Here is an 18053-nt window from a genome sequence, read left to right as displayed (position 1 = left end):
ATACCAAATGTAACGCCCCAAAATTTAGGGTGTCATGAGTGGTTACAAAACCCGATAAAATTTCAAACTTTTATCATAGCACGAAAACGCACTTTTCAAAAACCTTAATAATTAAACATGTATACTTATTTCAAAACATCATAATTCCAAAATCCTTATCCAATTACATTATTCATAATGAAAATAACAAAGAGAATATAGAAATCCAATTACATTGTCTCAAAGTTCAAACACAATAACTTTAAAAGAAATCTCAAGTTTATCCCTCGTCATCTCTCAAAACTATCATGCCTCAACAACATCTATGACGTCATTTGCTCACGTATAACACATTATACGATCATTGTTGATAACACCATTCATAAGACACAAACACAAATAGGTATGGGGTAATATACCATTAAAGCAATCATAATTACAAGATATAGACACATTGATTATATCAACCATAAAATAAGTCCCTATGCATAGTAATATTAATAATAGAAAAAAATCAATCATAATTAATTACTCATTTTTTGTTTCCCGATCCCTGATACTCGATCTTTGATCCTTGATCCTTGATCTTTAACCATTGATGTTGTCACTAACATCTCACACCTAGACCCTTGGTCTATCCACTCATTAGCACCTATGCTAATTACCTACTATAACCATTATAGTGACACCACTATCAAGATAACATATCCAGAAGCATCTTTTACACCATGATCATCATCATAGATATATCACCATCATGACTATCTCAATCAAGAACAACACATGAGCATTACCAAGCAATGAAATCCATCATGACAAGACTTAGTCACACTCATATACCTTACCTCACCCACCTATAGCCTCCCCTATAGGCCCACATGTAACCTCCCCGATAGGCATACTCAAGTCATCTCTCTTTTTGGCTTTGGACATGTTCCCCTATCACACAAGGCGGAACATCTACCCTCCACCAAAGAAGATTCAACAATCAATTACCATTCTCTTTTCTACAACTACTTTCCAAAGAGAACATCACTTTCTTTTCAAGAACCAATGTCAAAGGGAGTTCATGTCCTTAGTTAGGTTCAAGAATTACAAGGTACAATAAGTGAATTAATCTCCCATGTTTCATGCTCACTAATCAATCATACACACCCTTGTGCCTTCCATCACACATTCATGCGCCATCACCACTCATAAATCTGACCACAAACACATCAACTATTTCAAGGAATAGAAAATATAACCAAACCATTTTTTAAATATAATGAAAAATATAATATAATTTTGAGTTTTCATTGTGAAACATAATATGATTGTTCTAAAATGCTTAAAATTCACGTAATCATAAAACGAGGAATCTTGTGAAACTCATATACCAAAAAAACTCCTATTACACTGAATATATATATATATATATATATATATATATTATTTTTTAATATCAAATATTTAGAAAGAAATTATAATTGTATTCATTTTAAATTATAATGTCAAATAAACTTTCATCACAACCAAAAGATTTATTAATTTTACAAACTTAACGAAATAAAGTTGATAAAGTTAAAAAAATATTTTTGAAAAGTTATAGAAAGAAAACAAATATTCAAAAATATTTTAAATGTTTTTTTACTTCCTTTCTCTAAATTATGATGAAATCTCTTTTTTTATACATGAACAAAAATTATAAACATCCATTAAACCAAATCATACAAGAAACAAAAAAGCTACTAATAATTGAAAAATAACATAGATCTTTTCATTTTTTGAACTTCAGTTTATGTTGCATGATAATAAACATAATTTGTAACAATGACATTAAATTATTATATTATAGTAAATAAAATGTCTTTAAATAATTATAGTGATAAAATTACACTTATGATAATGAGTTAAAAATATAAATAATTATATTAAAAATATCAAAAATGTATTCTACATGTTAAATAATAAACAACAAATGTATAATTAAAGGTATGATAAAATAAAAAGTGTCTTGAAGATCTAGAAAGACTTTTCAAATATCAAACTAGTTAAAATCTTAAAGATAACAGTTGGGAAAACAAAAGTTCTTAAAATGAAACAACATTTAAGGACTAAAGAATAAAGAAGATAAGTTTTTTATATTACCTAATGAAAGACACTCTCTACTCTAAGTGAAAGGATGAGACTTAATTTTGTAGATATACACTTAGGGTTATCTATTCTTAATTGGATTAGCATTAATCTAACATCCAAATAAGTAGTTCTAACATATGCCTTTTCCAAACTATCTTTGTTGTCATGGAAGGCTTTCTTATATAGTTTTTTACAATTTTGTATTATTTTACATTTCTTTTTAAAAAATCTTTTAAAACTTCTTTATTTTAAAAGTTATTGTTAAGATCATGTCAAATACAAGAAGGAAAACATCATTCAACTTTAAAGGCTAAAACAAGGTAGCAAGAGTGTGAAGCAATACTATAAGAATACAAGTTCTTATATTTATTCATACTGAGGTGTATGTTTGAACTGATACAACTTTATTTGATGAAACTAAAAACTAAAAAATATTTAATATAAATACTTATTATTTATCATATACAATTTTATTAATTATTTTATCATATTATTAATGTTAGAGAATGATTTAACCATTGTTACAATTTAAACATTGAACCAATGATCAAGTGAACTATTGTTAAATTATCTCTTAAATTTAATAAAATAACAAGTATTTTGGCTTTTAAAATTATGCTGATAGGTTAGGGCTTTCAAATTTATATTTTGTGGGACAAGTTAGAACAGCATGTTTGAGTAATAATGTCAATAATTTGACTGTGACTGGAATCATGCCTGAGGCCAATGTTACTAAATTATTGGATATTCATTGAATAAGAGTTAAAACAATGAAATAACGTATATTTTAAAAAATCTAAACATTGAAAGTTTATTTATAACGGTCTTGATAGGAGTCCTGAATTATTAATTCTCTATCCTAAATTTCTTAAGAAAAAAATTGCAATGTATGAGTATGACATTGGATAGACTTAACAAAACGATTTAGTGAATAATTTCTTTCCATATACATTCTTAGAATAATTATAAATTTTGAAACAATATTTTTTTTTTAATTATGGTAAAAATTCATAAAATCGTCTTTTTAGAATGGTATAACTTAAAATAATGAGACTAGAATATTTTAATATTAAAGTTTCAAATTATAAATAAGTTTTATAAGATGAGTTTCATTATTTCAATTCACACAATCCCTTTAAAAACAGTTTCTTCAGAGTTCCTCTTTCTTTGTATGTATTCTACCTGGGTCATCTGTTTGAAGATCAGAAGATGACAATGTGATCACGACGATAAGGTCTTTTAATCTAGTCGATCAGTTTTCTTGAAAGAGTAAGTTAGTTTCTTCTCTTTTCTTGAGTTATATGTATCTTCCATGCATGTGATGATTTTTCTGTCACATGTGTCTTCTCAGTTCTTTGGTATGTTATTTGTTGATTAATGGATCTAACCGTGTACTCTGATCATAATTTCGTGGTTGGTAGGTGCAGATAGAGCTATGTGAGTTGAGGAAGCGATTTTAGGTCCTTTCGAGCTGTTTAAGCTCCTATTAGGTAAGGAAAGCTAAATACCTTTTTTCTATTGTTTTAATGCTTTGATTATCAGAGTTGGTATGCTTGAGTTTGATTAAGAGATTGAGTTTGTTTGAGATTTTTTTGTGTTGTGGTATAATTTCTTGAAATTGAATTATATGTGTGTTATCTAGATTGGAATAGTATTGTTGTGAATGGTAGTTAATTGTTACTTGTTTTGATATTTTGACCTTATAGATTTGATGGTATATATGGCTGGAAATTTTCTAAAGTAATCAATGTAGGAGTGAATTTGGTGTTTGGACTTTGTCTTAAGGTAATTTAGGATATTTTTAGCATCTTAGTTCACCAAAAATATGACTTATAACTTGTAAAATCTGATATCTTGAATTTTGATGTGTGGTTTGATCTAATGCGTCTCATTTCTGGCCAAATAAGATAATTGGTATTTAGTTTTGGATATAAACATGTTTTTGAATCAATTCTAGAGTCAAGGGTACCATTTTGGTCATTTAGATATGTATTGGGGGTAACTAAATTAGAAAAATCATGTTGTAGTCAAAAATTGACAGGAATAATTAGTCATCAAATTTGATAATCGATTATTTCTGTTAGAATTGTATCTTTATTGAAAAACTCTATACAATAATTGATTATCACACCTGATAATTGATTATTCTTATCAGTTTTTTACAGCAACCTAATTTTTATGGTTTTGGTACATCTTAGATATATCCAAATGATCAATTTAGAATTTGTAACACTAATAGTATTGATACGAAAACATGTTTATAGATGAAAATAGAGTACTACATTGCTCATTTGGATAGAAATAAGATGTACCAAACCAATTCAACAACTCAAAAGTGCTTAAACTCAATTGTATCACTTGCAACACTCAATTTTTGCAACTAATAGTTTGAATAATTCCTAATGGACTTAACAACAGACTTCCAACCAACCATCACAGTTAGCACAAAACATCTAATTCAAAATCTCACTCCACAAAACCCCTAAAACTAGCTAAAACCAAGCCCAAACCAACATATCAATTACCAAAGATTGTAGCATCAACTTTTTCTCATTCTTAAGGTCTAAACCAGTTTTGAATTACCCAAAAACAAACATAAAAACTCTAGTTTATATCAAATTTACTTCTTTTAGATTTTCACCTACCTAAACCCCTAAAACACCTTAGAAACTACCCTAAAATCATATTGTTTTAACTAACATTCCATACTAGAATTCAAGCAAATAATACCTTTAACAAGTCTTAAATGACCACATAATTGTCATAAACAATAATTTTCTCCCTCCAACACCTATATCTCAAACTCACTTATCAAAACCTCCTTTTTTTATGCTTAGAACTCATGATTTATATCACTACTCACTCCAAACACTTTGAATTCAATTTCACCAAACAATACAACTTCATCCCACACAATCATGATAATATCAAACATCAAAATCACACAATTCTGAGTATCATTATCTCAACATCAATAATCCTATCACAACTACATTTAATTCACCATATATATATATATATATATATATATATATTTATATATACTAATATAACACCACGAACATAATCTAAAACAAAGCCTGACTTTCCTTACCTTAGAAAGAACTTCTACGATTCTAAGAACTCCTAGCCATTTCTTTCATCGCAAGGAACTCTTGAAAAGCCTACAACACACCAATTGGTGATCGAAATCAAACCTTAGAACCTTAAATTGACCAAGAATCAAGAAAGAAACACTTTCTATACATACAAAAACAAATTTCTCTACATGATCATAGACTGCAACTAAAAGGAAAAAGGAGTACAAACTTACTTGTTCTAAACAAAGAACTCATAGGGTAGAAGTGAAGATTGGTCCGTCGTGATCTCCTAGGTACCTATTGATCGTTAAACAGATGATCAAAGAGTTAGAACTCTTATAGAAAAAGTAGAGAACTCTAGAAAATTGTTTACTAGATTTAAAATAATGAAACTCGTTTAAAACAAAACTATTTTTAAATAATTTATTTAATATTAAAATAACCAAGTTTTATTATTTTTAAATTACCACCACTTCTAAAATATTATTTTTTAGGGTTTTACATGTAAACTAGTAAATTTTAAAGACAAAATATTATGTTGAGATGTTTATGTTGTGTATTGAATTAGGGATTTGTGAAGAAGATATCTTGACTTTAATAATATTGAAATTATATGTGGTGAAAATTGGAAGAGATTTCAAAAACTAATTTACGATATGAGAAAAACTATGTTTGGTAGGTCATAAATATTTACATTATAACATGAGTAAAAAATGTATCTAACTTTGTTATGATTATAACTTAGTGAAATATATATATATATATATATATATATATATATATATATATATAATAAATATTATCTAACTCTTTATTTACTTTTTTTAATAATGTACTTGTTGAGGGATGTTAAATTTAGAATATAATTTATCAGTATTAATTCAAATGTATGTTTTTTTTCTTACTTTACTTTTAAGATTTTCTTTGTCTATCATTTTTATAAAAGAAAACAACTAATTCTTTATCTCTTAAAGTCGAATAAATCATAACTTAAGTTAGCATATATTATTTTTTACAAAGTCATTTTTTAAAACCACAAATTTTTTAAATTTTAAAAAAGAGACCTAGACCCCTAATTTCAAATAGCAATTAATCCATAAAAAAAAATTATTAGATCCAATCGAATAAAAATGAAATTTTTACATCAATTTTAGAAATTAAAAAATAAATCTTAATAATAAAAAAAATCAATTTCTTAAATAAAAAATAAATTAATAATTTAACCTCTACAATATACTATAATCTAAAAAGATTAAATAATCAAGAGTTGTTAAAACATGTTGATAACTTAATAAACTAATTTAACCCTGATTACTAAGCTCAAAAAAATCCAAGTTTTATTTATCTATTATGAATAAGTGGATTAAATAGATCGATTCACTAAATTAAAAAAATTAAAATTTTTTAATCTATTTTTTATAATATGTTATTTAAACATATTTTAAAAATTTGATTTTTTTTTAATTTTAAACAATAAATAAATTATTTATCTCAAAAATAAATCATAATTTCAAATAAAATCTAAATAATATTAAAAGTCGATCTAATTATCTTAAAGTTTAAACTTTAATACAATCTAAATTAAATTCAAAATGTTCATAGTTGTGTGTCACTCTATCAAAATTGAAAAAAAAAATACTTATATTTTAAATTAAAAGTAAATTAGTTTTTACTATTATATCAAGATTAATTTGTCACTAAAATTTTTATAAAAGTAAGCTAAGTTGTTAATAGAATGAATATTATTTATAAAAAAAATTTACTAACTCAACTTAAATTAGTGATAGAACATATTAATTAACTAATTTTAATTCGAATCATAATTGACCAACTTCAAATTTACTTTCAAAATAATCCAACAGACAGCCAAATTGAGATGCTGTTGTGTCAGAAACACGGGAAGTTAGGGCGCGTGTGGCAGGTCAAAGGTTCTAAAAGTATATATCTAAATATTTTTATATTATATTTATTATTAGAAAAGTATTTTTTATATTGATTAAAATAATTTTACATAATGCAAACTGTCTATTTTAGTTCCTGTACAAAATAAATATCATTTGTGTTTTTATAGCAAAATGGATTTTCAACCAGACTATAAATTTATTTTTTTTCACAGATACCATGGAAGTTAATGATTAAAATAATATTGATATAATGTAATAAATATTTTTATAGTTTCAATGTGACAAAAGCATTCACGACTTTAATTTTCATTATATCTCTGATTAATATCTATGAAAATTCGGTTGACTCAATTTATTTTTTTTAGATTTTTTATTCATAATTTATTTTCAACATCAAATTGACTTCATATATTACTAAAATTTAATTTTGAGAAAACAAAATACAAGCTGACTTACTTGTTTCAGTTTTAATTAAATATTATTAATGCTAAAACCAAAATAGGAAAAAAAACTAAAATTTGAAATTTATTTGAAATTAATTAACCTACTAAAAATCAATACATTCAACAAGTTAAAATAGTAATTTAATCTGAGATAAACAATTTAGTGATTATAAAATATTATATCTTTAAAATTTATTTAATTTGTCATGTTTTATTTTGAAAAAAAAAAATGTTACTTGTTTTCGTTATTCAATGACAAACCGTCATGATAGGTTTATTTTTTTTTTTATAATTCAAATTTTTAAATTTTAAAGTAAAGTTTTCTAACTCATTAAAATTAAAATAGGAAAACAATTAAATTAATGAGATTTGAATTCTCAAGAACTTGTATAACATTAACGAATATTTTTATTTTCATTAAAATTTTAATAGAAGTAGCTTAAGATAAAAAAAATACAGTGATAAAGTGGAAGGAAAAAGAAAAAAAAAAGTTACATATAAAATTTATAAAGTAAATATTTTTTTAATTTTTTTTATCTATTTCTATTTAATACAAAACTTAAAAAAAAAATGATTCCCCACCATTTATAGATTAAATTCTTATTCCAATCCGTATCACAACATTCTCATAAAACAATTTTTTTTGGCATTCCCTTTTCAAGCATCTCATATTTCATTCCTATTTAAGCATTGATAGAAAAATTACTAAAAAAAATAACATTTTTTAACTCAGAACATACGAATCTAAAAATTAATGATAAATTATGCTATACATTTATTTAAACAGTACTTTTATTCTAAACTTAAAATTCAATTTTGAATAATGAAATCCTGTGATAAAATTAAACTGATTAAAAAAAATTAGAATTTAACTTCCAGAAAACGAAATCTTGAACTAGAATTAAAAATAACATGTTTTAAAATTCGATCTAAAAATCAAAATTTAACCTAAATAAAGCTATATGTTGTCTATATAATAAATATTTAGCAAAACAAAATGTTATATAAATAAATAAATTATAAATCAAAATTAAGTGACTTAATCCTAAAGTTAAAAGGAGAAGTGAAAAAATTGTTAAAAATTAAATAAAAGACATACATAAATTTTTATACTCGTTTGATTTTTTTCTTAAAAACACAAAAAATCATTTTTTTACTATCATTTTATTTTTATAATATATATCAAACAAATATAAATATATATTATCCTATAATTACTCAAAACTAAATTATAATAAAAATTAAAATTAATCTGTTAACATAATATCACAATTATGGATTAATTAATGAGTGTTATTATGTATGATTAATATTTGATATCAGTTACATACGTAAAATAAAGAAGAGAGCAATTTACAATATAATATTGTAGTTGTAATTTGGGTTAAATATGTTTATAATATCTATAATTTGGAGCGATTTTGGTTTTAGTGAATTTTTGAACTAAGGTATAATTTAGTCCTTCAATTTTAGAAAACTCTGGTTTTAGTCTTTTTTACTAATTTTTTTTAATTTTATATTTTTTATTTTAGACACGTTTCTTAGTTAACATTGAAGCAAAAATGTGTCAAACAGTATAAACACGTTTCATTATAGTATTTGGATTGTTTACACTATTTGACACAGCATTTGGTTGTTTTTCTTAGTTAACATTGAAGCAAAAATGTGTCAAACAGTATAAACACGTTTCATTATAGTATTTGGATTGTTTACACTATTTGACACAGCATTTGGTTGTTTTTCTTAGTTAACATTGAAGCAAAAATGTGTCAAACAGTATAAACACGTTTCATTATAGTATTTGGATTGTTTACACTATTTGACACAGCATTTGGTTGTTTACACTGTTTGACATATTTTTGCTTCAATGTTAACTAAGAAATGTGTAAGTTTAAAAAAATTGGTAAAAAAAACTAAAATCAGAATTTTCTAAAATTGAAGGACTAAATTGTATCATACTTTATAAAAGGACTAAAACTAAAATCGCGGGACTAAAACATATTTAACCCTTAATTTTGATTTTGTTAGAAGATTCCTGAAAAGAAAGAAAAGAAAAATGGTGGAAGGTGGACCCCACCATGAGAAACAGGAGCCACCCATGCCTAACCATATTTCTAGCTTTGTTTGAGTTTGTTGTTGAATTTCATAATAATAATAAAATAAAAATAAAAATAAAAAATGCAGTACAGTGACAGAAAACTTTTGTACTGTGGCTGTAGCCACACATGGTGATGGAGATGATGTATATATAAATGAAAGTTGAGAAAGGGAGCAGGCAGAGAGGTTCACGGCTTCATTTTCACCTTCTTCACCTTCTTCACCTTCTTCTTCATCTTCAATCTCTTTCCTTCTGCTTCCTTTTTTCCCTCTTTGCATTTATTTTCTTTTGGACTTTTCCACTCATCATCTCTATTTAACCCTCTCTTTCTCCTTCTCCCTTCATCTCTCACTTCATTCTTACCATTTCTTCTTCTTTTTCCTTCATCCATGGGTGGCATCAGCCTCGAAGAGATCAAGAACGAGAACGTCGATCTGGTATTTCTTTTTCTTTTTTCTTTCAGATTTCCACATACTTCTTCTTCTGCAAAAATGTTACTGTTCTTTCATTTTCTCCCTTTTCATTTCTTAAGAAAATCCTACTCTTTCTTTTACAAACAATTATTCTTTTATCAGTTCATCATGAATTCAAATCAATTTTTTCATAATTATATAAAAGTTATTTTAATTTTTTTTTCTTGAAAAAATTCACGAGTTCTGAATGAAACTTTAATTTGCAGTGTTCCCCTCCAAAAAAAAAAAAGTTATGACAGTTATTTTGTGAGGTGGGTATATTAATAGAACAGATAATTATTAATATTTTTTGCGAGGCAAGATTATAATTATTAACCTATGATATCTAACACCTACATAATTCATTAGATATGTTTGCATATTCTTATTCTTATTATTATTATTATTATTATTATTATTATTATTATTATTAATCTTTCTTCCCTTCAATGATTCAAGAAGATTCATATGCTGTTGTTTACATATTTAGAATATACGTATTTTGTACGTATTTGAAAGAATACATGAAAGATGTATGGTGAAATTTCTTAGGATATACGTAATTGGGTCGCTACCTACTTTTGCTAATCCGTGACTACCCAAAATGCAATTTAGTAATTAAATGTGTGACCTTTTATGCGAAGTCAATAAAAATCTCCTTTTTTTCTAAATTCTTATCATTTCATTGAATACCTTTCCTTGTTGTTTGAAATTTCCACAACTTATTAATGATTATTGTTCACAAGTATTCACTATATATAACTACCATTTACTTCATTTTAATCCTAATTTTTTATTACTAATAATATAAATTCATTTTTTTTTTACTTTTCGTATATTGGGTCTTTGAAATATATTAAAAAAATTAATATATTTTAAAACATCAAAACTCATATACATCAGTATAATACCAAAGTATAACAGAAAGAAAATACAAAAAAAAAATTAATAGAGAATTCAGATTTATTTTTTAAGTTGGAATCTATGAATGTTTGGTAGAGACGAAAAAACCGATAACCTTTAGTTATACTTTTCGAATTTGTTTTTTTTTTCTTAACTTTTTGGTATAATATTTTAAAATTTTAGTCTTTCAAAATTAATATACTTTAAAAATATATCAAAAGTATATTAAAAAATTAAACCATATTTCTTATTTTTAAAATTTTTAATTTAAAAAGGATTAAAAGTGTACGGATTGAAAAATTATGAAATGACAGGGAATAAGATTGTTGTGATTATGTTTTATTTCGCATTTTGTAAATTCCGAGAAATCTACACCGTACGATGATGATCATCAGTGGCGGCGCATAAGAACTAAAAATAGTTGTTGTTTCTTCTGCCACGGCACCCTTCACTGTTTTCCTTTACACTCTTTCCCATCAGAATTCTAAGATTTTTATTTTTTTTTTAACTTTTTCAAGTATGTGAAATGCTTTTTTTTTTCTTCTCAAAATTAAGTCTGAATTTAAATTTTATATTAAATAAAAATAATAAAGCTAACTATTTTATCGAAAAAAACGTATATAAATTTTACTTAAATTGTATTCTTTTTATTTTTTTTCTGAATTTTTGTAGAAAGATAACAAGAAGAATCCGTGACATATATTTCATTTTATTTCAAAGTGGATAAAATTAGACGCTTTAATTGAAATTAAGGTTAGAAATTGGTTATTCTAATAATTTGATGTTTATTTTTATCGTTTTTTTTATGTCATTATTCATTTTAAGAAATTGGTTATTCTTTATTTTATTATTATTCTCTCGGTTTATTTGAGTTTTAATCTTTATAGCTTTTATTATCGGTTTTTAATAGTTTCCAATTATTAAGGTTTTGGTTGAAAATGAACAAAAGCCTTAATAAGCAAAATTATAAAAAGGCAATATTAAAATTGATACATATGTTTTTGTTCTTATTGTTTCATCCATCTATAGAATTTCCATATTGTTTTATTTTACTTTTCAAGATTTCAACACAAAAAGGAAATCCAATATTCTGAGTGTGAAAATCTAAAATTTGCATCCTTTTCAATAGATTTTTAAATCTAACTCAATTAACAGTTCAATTTGTCGATTGGAGTCCATGAAAATGTCTTAACTATTTTTTCTTTTCGGTTGAATAATTTTGCAATTAAAAATTAATTCTAAAGAAATCAGGTTAAATTTTATATCAACTTAGATTATTATTTTTTAAAATGTAATTTTAAGGAAAACTAAAATGATTTATGAGTGATGTCCCCAACGAAATTTGGGTATGTAAAAAACATTTTTTTCCCGGTAAATACCAGATTATTTTATAGAGCTATATTTGACTTTATTTTAGAAACAAAATTCCATGCAATAGTTATAGAAATTTCAGCAGAAATTAAGATTTGCTTCAATAGATAAACTAATTCAAAACTTTTAAAGAGTAGGGTGAGTAAAAAAAAAGTATTTGTCAAGGAAGATATATTAATGAAATATTCATTTTAATTTTCTCTGGTATTATTTTACTCTATTTTTAATGATTAGTTTGTGGGGTGGACACTACTATTACTAACAGATTGAAGAACTTTGATGTGAAGTTTTGCAGAATTTTGAGAAACTAAACTTCTGAAGGAATGAACATCTTAACCATTATTTCACTACTATTATTAGTAGCAGAATTTCTGAAAGAGCAAAATTAATGAGCTACATAGAATTTGAACACGTTTTTGTGCATATTGTTGAGTATTCTGAGGAATAACAATCATTGAACATAACCGTGTTCCCAGGAACGGATTCCAATAGAGGAAGTGTTTGAGCAGCTGAAATGTTCAAGAGCAGGTCTAACCTCAGACGAAGGGGCCAACAGGCTCCAAGTCTTTGGACCAAACAAATTGGAAGAGAAAAAGGTATGTTTTTTCCACAAAAAACTCATTGCAGTTTATGTTTTTCCCTTCATTAGATGAATGTGAATGATGATGTCTTGTTGGGTCATGTAACAGGAGAGCAAGGTTTTGAAGTTCTTGGGCTTTATGTGGAACCCTTTGTCTTGGGTCATGGAAGCTGCTGCTATCATGGCCATTGCTTTGGCAAACGGAGGAGGAAGGCCACCAGATTGGCAAGATTTTGTGGGAATCATTGCTCTGCTAGTGATAAACTCCACAATCAGTTTTATTGAGGAAAACAATGCTGGAAATGCTGCTGCTGCTCTTATGGCTGGTTTAGCTCCCAAGACAAAGGTTTTCACTTTAACTCAAACTTTTTAACAGAGCTAATGCACAAGTGGGTCCTTGAAAGTTGCAACTGGTATTGTTTTTGTCTCTGAAAGTTTTGGCTTGATAATGAGTTTAAGATAAAACTTAAGATACAGTCTCTTAGGTGTTTTTGGTGGTGTTATGGACTAAAAACTAGTTTCACCTCAGAGATTTGTGTAAGCAAGGCTTGCATTAAATGTCTACATAGAAACTCCAATTCTGATTAAAGAACAGCATCAAAAGGACTTAAATAATTGTAAGTTTAGTACTTAAGTTTGTCTGACTAAGCTGTGAACTTGTTACGATTTCATTGTTCAAAGGACTAATTTGTATAGATGAAAACAATCAGAACAAGAGCAACACAAGTTGTCAGTTTTGGAGATCAAATTGTATATTAACTCCTTGTTGATTCAAGTGTTTACACCATTTATGCAACCATTTTTCTTTTATCAATGTTTGTTGAAATTTCTGTTGCATTAATTTCAGGTACTAAGGGATGGCCGATGGAGTGAACAAGATGCCGCAATTTTAGTACCAGGAGACATAATCAGCATCAAGTTAGGGGATATCATTCCAGCTGATGCTCGTCTTCTTGAGGGTGATCCTCTGAGTGTTGATCAGTCTGCTTTGACTGGAGAATCTCTTCCAGTGACAAAGAGTTCCTCAGATGAAGTGTTTTCAGGATCAACTGTTAAGAAGGGAGAGATAGAAGCAGTTGTGATAGCCACTGGAGTGCACACCTTTTTTGGCAAAGCAGCACATCTAGTGGACAGCACCAATCAAGTTGGACATTTTCAGAAAGTACTCACAGCAATTGGTAACTTCTGCATTTGCTCAATTGCTGTTGGAATCGCCATCGAGCTCATAGTCATGTACCCAATTCAACACCGAAAGTACAGGGATGGAATTGACAATCTGTTAGTGCTCTTGATTGGAGGAATCCCCATTGCCATGCCAACTGTGTTGTCTGTCACCATGGCCATTGGTTCTCACAGGCTTTCTCAGCAGGGTGCCATCACAAAAAGAATGACAGCAATTGAGGAAATGGCAGGGATGGATGTCCTGTGCAGTGACAAAACTGGGACTCTCACTTTGAATAAGTTGAGTGTTGATAGAAACTTGATTGAGGTGTTTGCTAAGGGTGTTGAGAAAGAGTATGTTATCCTTCTAGCAGCCAGAGCTTCCAGGACTGAAAATCAGGATGCTATTGATGCTGCAATTGTTGGCATGCTTGCTGACCCAAAGGAGGTAATGTACCGAAATCTAAATCTTTTGAACTTGAATTTTGGATATAAGCATAATTTTGATGTTTTTGATTGATCAGGCACGTAGTGGTATCAGGGAGGTACATTTCCTTCCATTCAATCCTGTAGACAAGAGGACTGCACTTACCTACATTGATTCTGATGGAAATTGGCATAGAGCTAGCAAAGGGGCTCCTGAGCAGGTAAATATGAGTTTCATTGGTACAATCTTGTGATTTATTTTTGAAGATGAAAAACAATGTTTTTCTCCCGCTTCAGATAATCACCCTTTGCAACTGCAAAGAGGATGTCAGGAAAAAGGTTCATGCGGTGATTGATAAGTTTGCTGAGCGTGGACTTCGGTCTTTAGGTGTTGCGAGACAGGTAAGCAAAGCTGTTAACCCTGTGTCTAGTTTTATGTTTGATTAGAAACGAAAACCCTTCCTTTATTGAAGCCTCGTATGATCTGTGCAACAGGAAGTACCTGAAAAATCAAAAGATGCTGCTGGTGGACCATGGCAATTTGTTGGTCTGCTACCATTGTTTGATCCTCCCAGGCATGACAGTGCTGAAACCATTAGAAGAGCTCTTAACCTTGGTGTGAATGTTAAGATGATTACCGGTAGGAATTGAAGTCATGATTTGTTGTAGCTTGAACTGTAAAATGAAAGCCTATAGCTCTGAACTTGCTTTTGGATCTGCCATACTATAGGGGATCAGCTTGCCATTGGAAAGGAAACGGGTCGAAGGCTCGGAATGGGAACAAACATGTATCCTTCATCTGCATTGCTTGGTCAAGACAAGGATGCCTCTATTTCAGCTCTTCCAGTAGATGAGTTGATTGAGAAGGCTGATGGATTTGCAGGAGTATTTCCTGGTAAGTCCTTTAGATTTATATGTGTATCGAGTGTACCTTATTTGACTCAAAGAGTCATGTAATTCACTTCATTGTTCAGATGATAACAGTAATGATGACCAAATCATCAATTTCTTTCTCTTTCGACTATTTCAAACACCCTTTATTTTTCCATGACTTCAAGTTCCATGCAAGTATTGAAACTGCTATATATTTATCAGCAATGTAATTATGTTTCAAATTGAGCAACACCTCAAATGTTTTAATCCTTTGCTCTTTGTATGATATCGTAGAGCACAAATATGAAATTGTTAAGCGGCTGCAAGAGAGGAAGCATATATGTGGAATGACTGGTGATGGTGTAAACGATGCCCCTGCATTAAAGAAAGCAGATATTGGAATTGCTGTTGCTGATGCCACAGATGCTGCTAGAAGTGCTTCTGATATTGTCCTTACCGAACCTGGTCTAAGTGTCATTATTAGTGCAGTGCTGACCAGCAGGGCAATTTTCCAGAGGATGAAGAACTATACTGTTAGTTTCCCTGCTTCCCTTAACTATTTGGCTTTATTTTAGCATTTTTGGCTATCTAATATCTAAAAATTAAATTGTGAAACAGATCTATGCTGTGTCAATCACCATCCGTATTGTGGTAAGTGTTGGAATTGGATTGATACAAAAATTTGTCAGTTTTTTTCTACATATTTATGAAGTTGAATCATAAACTAATGCGGTTCATTTTTTTTTGGTAGTTTGGTTTCTTGTTTATTGCGTTGATCTGGAAATTTGACTTTGCACCCTTCATGGTTTTGATTATTGCCATACTAAATGATGGTAACATTTTCTTGATTTCCATGTCTGATTTTTTCATTTCCGCTAAAATCTTTAAACTGATATCATTATACTACCATACTTTTAGGTACCATTATGACAATATCAAAGGATAGAGTTAAACCATCTCCACTTCCTGATAGCTGGAAACTGAGGGAGATATTTGCTACCGGCGTTGTGCTAGGCAGCTACATGGCTCTAATGACAGTGATATTTTTCTGGGCAATGAAAGATACCAACTTCTTCTCGGTACATAATTTGTACTCTTGTTTCTCTTTTACCTCAGTATGATCTCCAACTTGTTGAAAACCAAGGTCTATGAGCATAACTTTCACTCTTGCAGAACAAGTTTGGTGTGAGGCCACTGAGAGAGAGCCCTAATGAAATGATGGCAGCCTTATACCTACAAGTCAGTATAATAAGCCAGGCTCTAATCTTTGTCACAAGGTCCCGCAGTTGGTCTTTTGTTGAAAGACCAGGTCTTCTCCTACTAGGAGCTTTTCTGATTGCTCAGTTGGTAAGATTCAACCTCCTATTCTCCCATCAGAAGTGTTACATGAAATTGTTTCCTAGTTATCTGAGTTCAGTATTGTTGTATGCTCTAAGCCAACCTAAGACTTTGTTTTTGTTTTCATTGTAGTTATTGAGTTTTTTGAGTTGTCCTTCTGCTGAACTTTTAAAATACACTTATGTTGGTATATTAAAAAGATTTTTAATATACTTCAAACATCAAAATTAGTGTCTATCAATGTATTTTAAAGGTTCAGCATAGGGACAGCATAAAAAAAACTCAATTAAGAATCCAAATTCAAGCAGCATTTGTCATGTTTAGACATGTCTTGATCATTAAGTTATGCATTTATTCCTCTCCAAAACAACCAAAAGCAAAGAAAAAGATCTGCTAAACGATTGTTGAGTTTTGTTGGCTTTCTGTGGTGGTAACAAAAACTTGTGCCGTAATTGACAGGTAGCAACTTTTATAGCAGTATATGCTAACTGGGGCTTTGCAAGAATACAGGGAATGGGATGGGGTTGGGCTGGTGTAATCTGGCTTTACAGTTTGGTAACCTATATCCCTCTTGATTTTCTCAAATTTGCAATCCGCTATATACTAAGTGGGAAGGCTTGGGACAATCTTTTGGAGAACAAGGTATGTTCTTTCCATTTTCTCCTATTTAACACTTGTTGTATTCTTGATCTACTCCAAAGGTACAGAGGTTCATACCATGTTCATGTTCCCTGATCACAGACTGCTTTCACCACAAAGAAAGACTATGGAAAAGAAGAGAGGGAGGCTCAATGGGCCGCTGCACAGAGGACACTTCATGGTCTTCAGCCACCAGAAACTTCCAACCTTTTCAATGATAAGAATAGCTACAGGGAGCTTTCAGAGATTGCAGAACAAGCCAAGAGAAGAGCTGAAGTTGCAAGGTAACTCATGAACTTATGCCATTGTACTTCCTCTGGACTCATACATCCACAAAAGGATAAAGAATCTTCTCAAAGTTACTATTTAAAAATACCCTTATGCTTAATTCTAGGAATCATCTCTAATCTAGAAAATGCACTCTTATTCTATGAATTTCACTGCATAATAAAAATTGTGTTGAAAAGAGTGCTTGAGAGTTGTTGTTGCTAGATTTTCCAACGTGTGATACGGATGAGCAACGAATGATCCGTATGATGTTTTTCTAACAATAGTTGAAATTGTGTAACAGGCTTAGGGAGCTTCATACTCTAAAGGGACACGTTGAGTCAGTGGTGAAGCTGAAGGGGCTTGACATTGACACAATTCAGCAGCATTACACAGTTTAAGGAGCTTGGACAAGCTTCAA

General features: G+C 28.9%; 1 protein-coding gene across 1 annotated transcript; it reads left to right on the top strand.

Annotated features, from left to right (window-relative positions):
- Positions 1-9889: 9889 nt before the first annotated feature.
- Positions 9890-17653, top strand: LOC106764650 (plasma membrane ATPase). Its single transcript, XM_022782410.1, has 15 exons — positions 9890-10059; positions 12825-12944; positions 13038-13274; positions 13776-14537; positions 14614-14736; positions 14813-14917; positions 15011-15155; positions 15246-15410; positions 15683-15921; positions 16007-16039; positions 16140-16221; positions 16307-16467; positions 16562-16735; positions 17186-17368; positions 17468-17653. Exons 1-15 carry the CDS (start codon positions 10012-10014, stop codon positions 17651-17653), a joined length of 2763 nt encoding a protein of 920 aa, XP_022638131.1. The 5' UTR covers positions 9890-10011.
- The last annotated feature ends 400 nt before the right edge of the window (positions 17654-18053 follow it).

The sequence above is a fragment of the Vigna radiata genome, chromosome 6 (genome assembly GCF_000741045.1).
Source record: "Vigna radiata var. radiata cultivar VC1973A chromosome 6, Vradiata_ver6, whole genome shotgun sequence".
Taxonomy (NCBI): Eukaryota; Viridiplantae; Streptophyta; class Magnoliopsida; order Fabales; family Fabaceae; genus Vigna; species Vigna radiata.
This window is presented reverse-complemented; position numbering and strand designations above follow the sequence as displayed.

Coding starts and splice junctions, on each gene's coding strand:
- LOC106764650 (XM_022782410.1), top strand. CDS start 10,012: ATGGGTGGCATCAGCCTCGAAGAGATCAAGAACGAGAACGTCGATCTG. Junction 15,156..15,245: donor GAATGTTAAGATGATTACCG/GTAGGAATTGAA, acceptor GCCATACTATAG/GGGATCAGCTTGCCATTGGA. Junction 15,922..16,006: donor AGAGGATGAAGAACTATACT/GTTAGTTTCCCT, acceptor ATTGTGAAACAG/ATCTATGCTGTGTCAATCAC.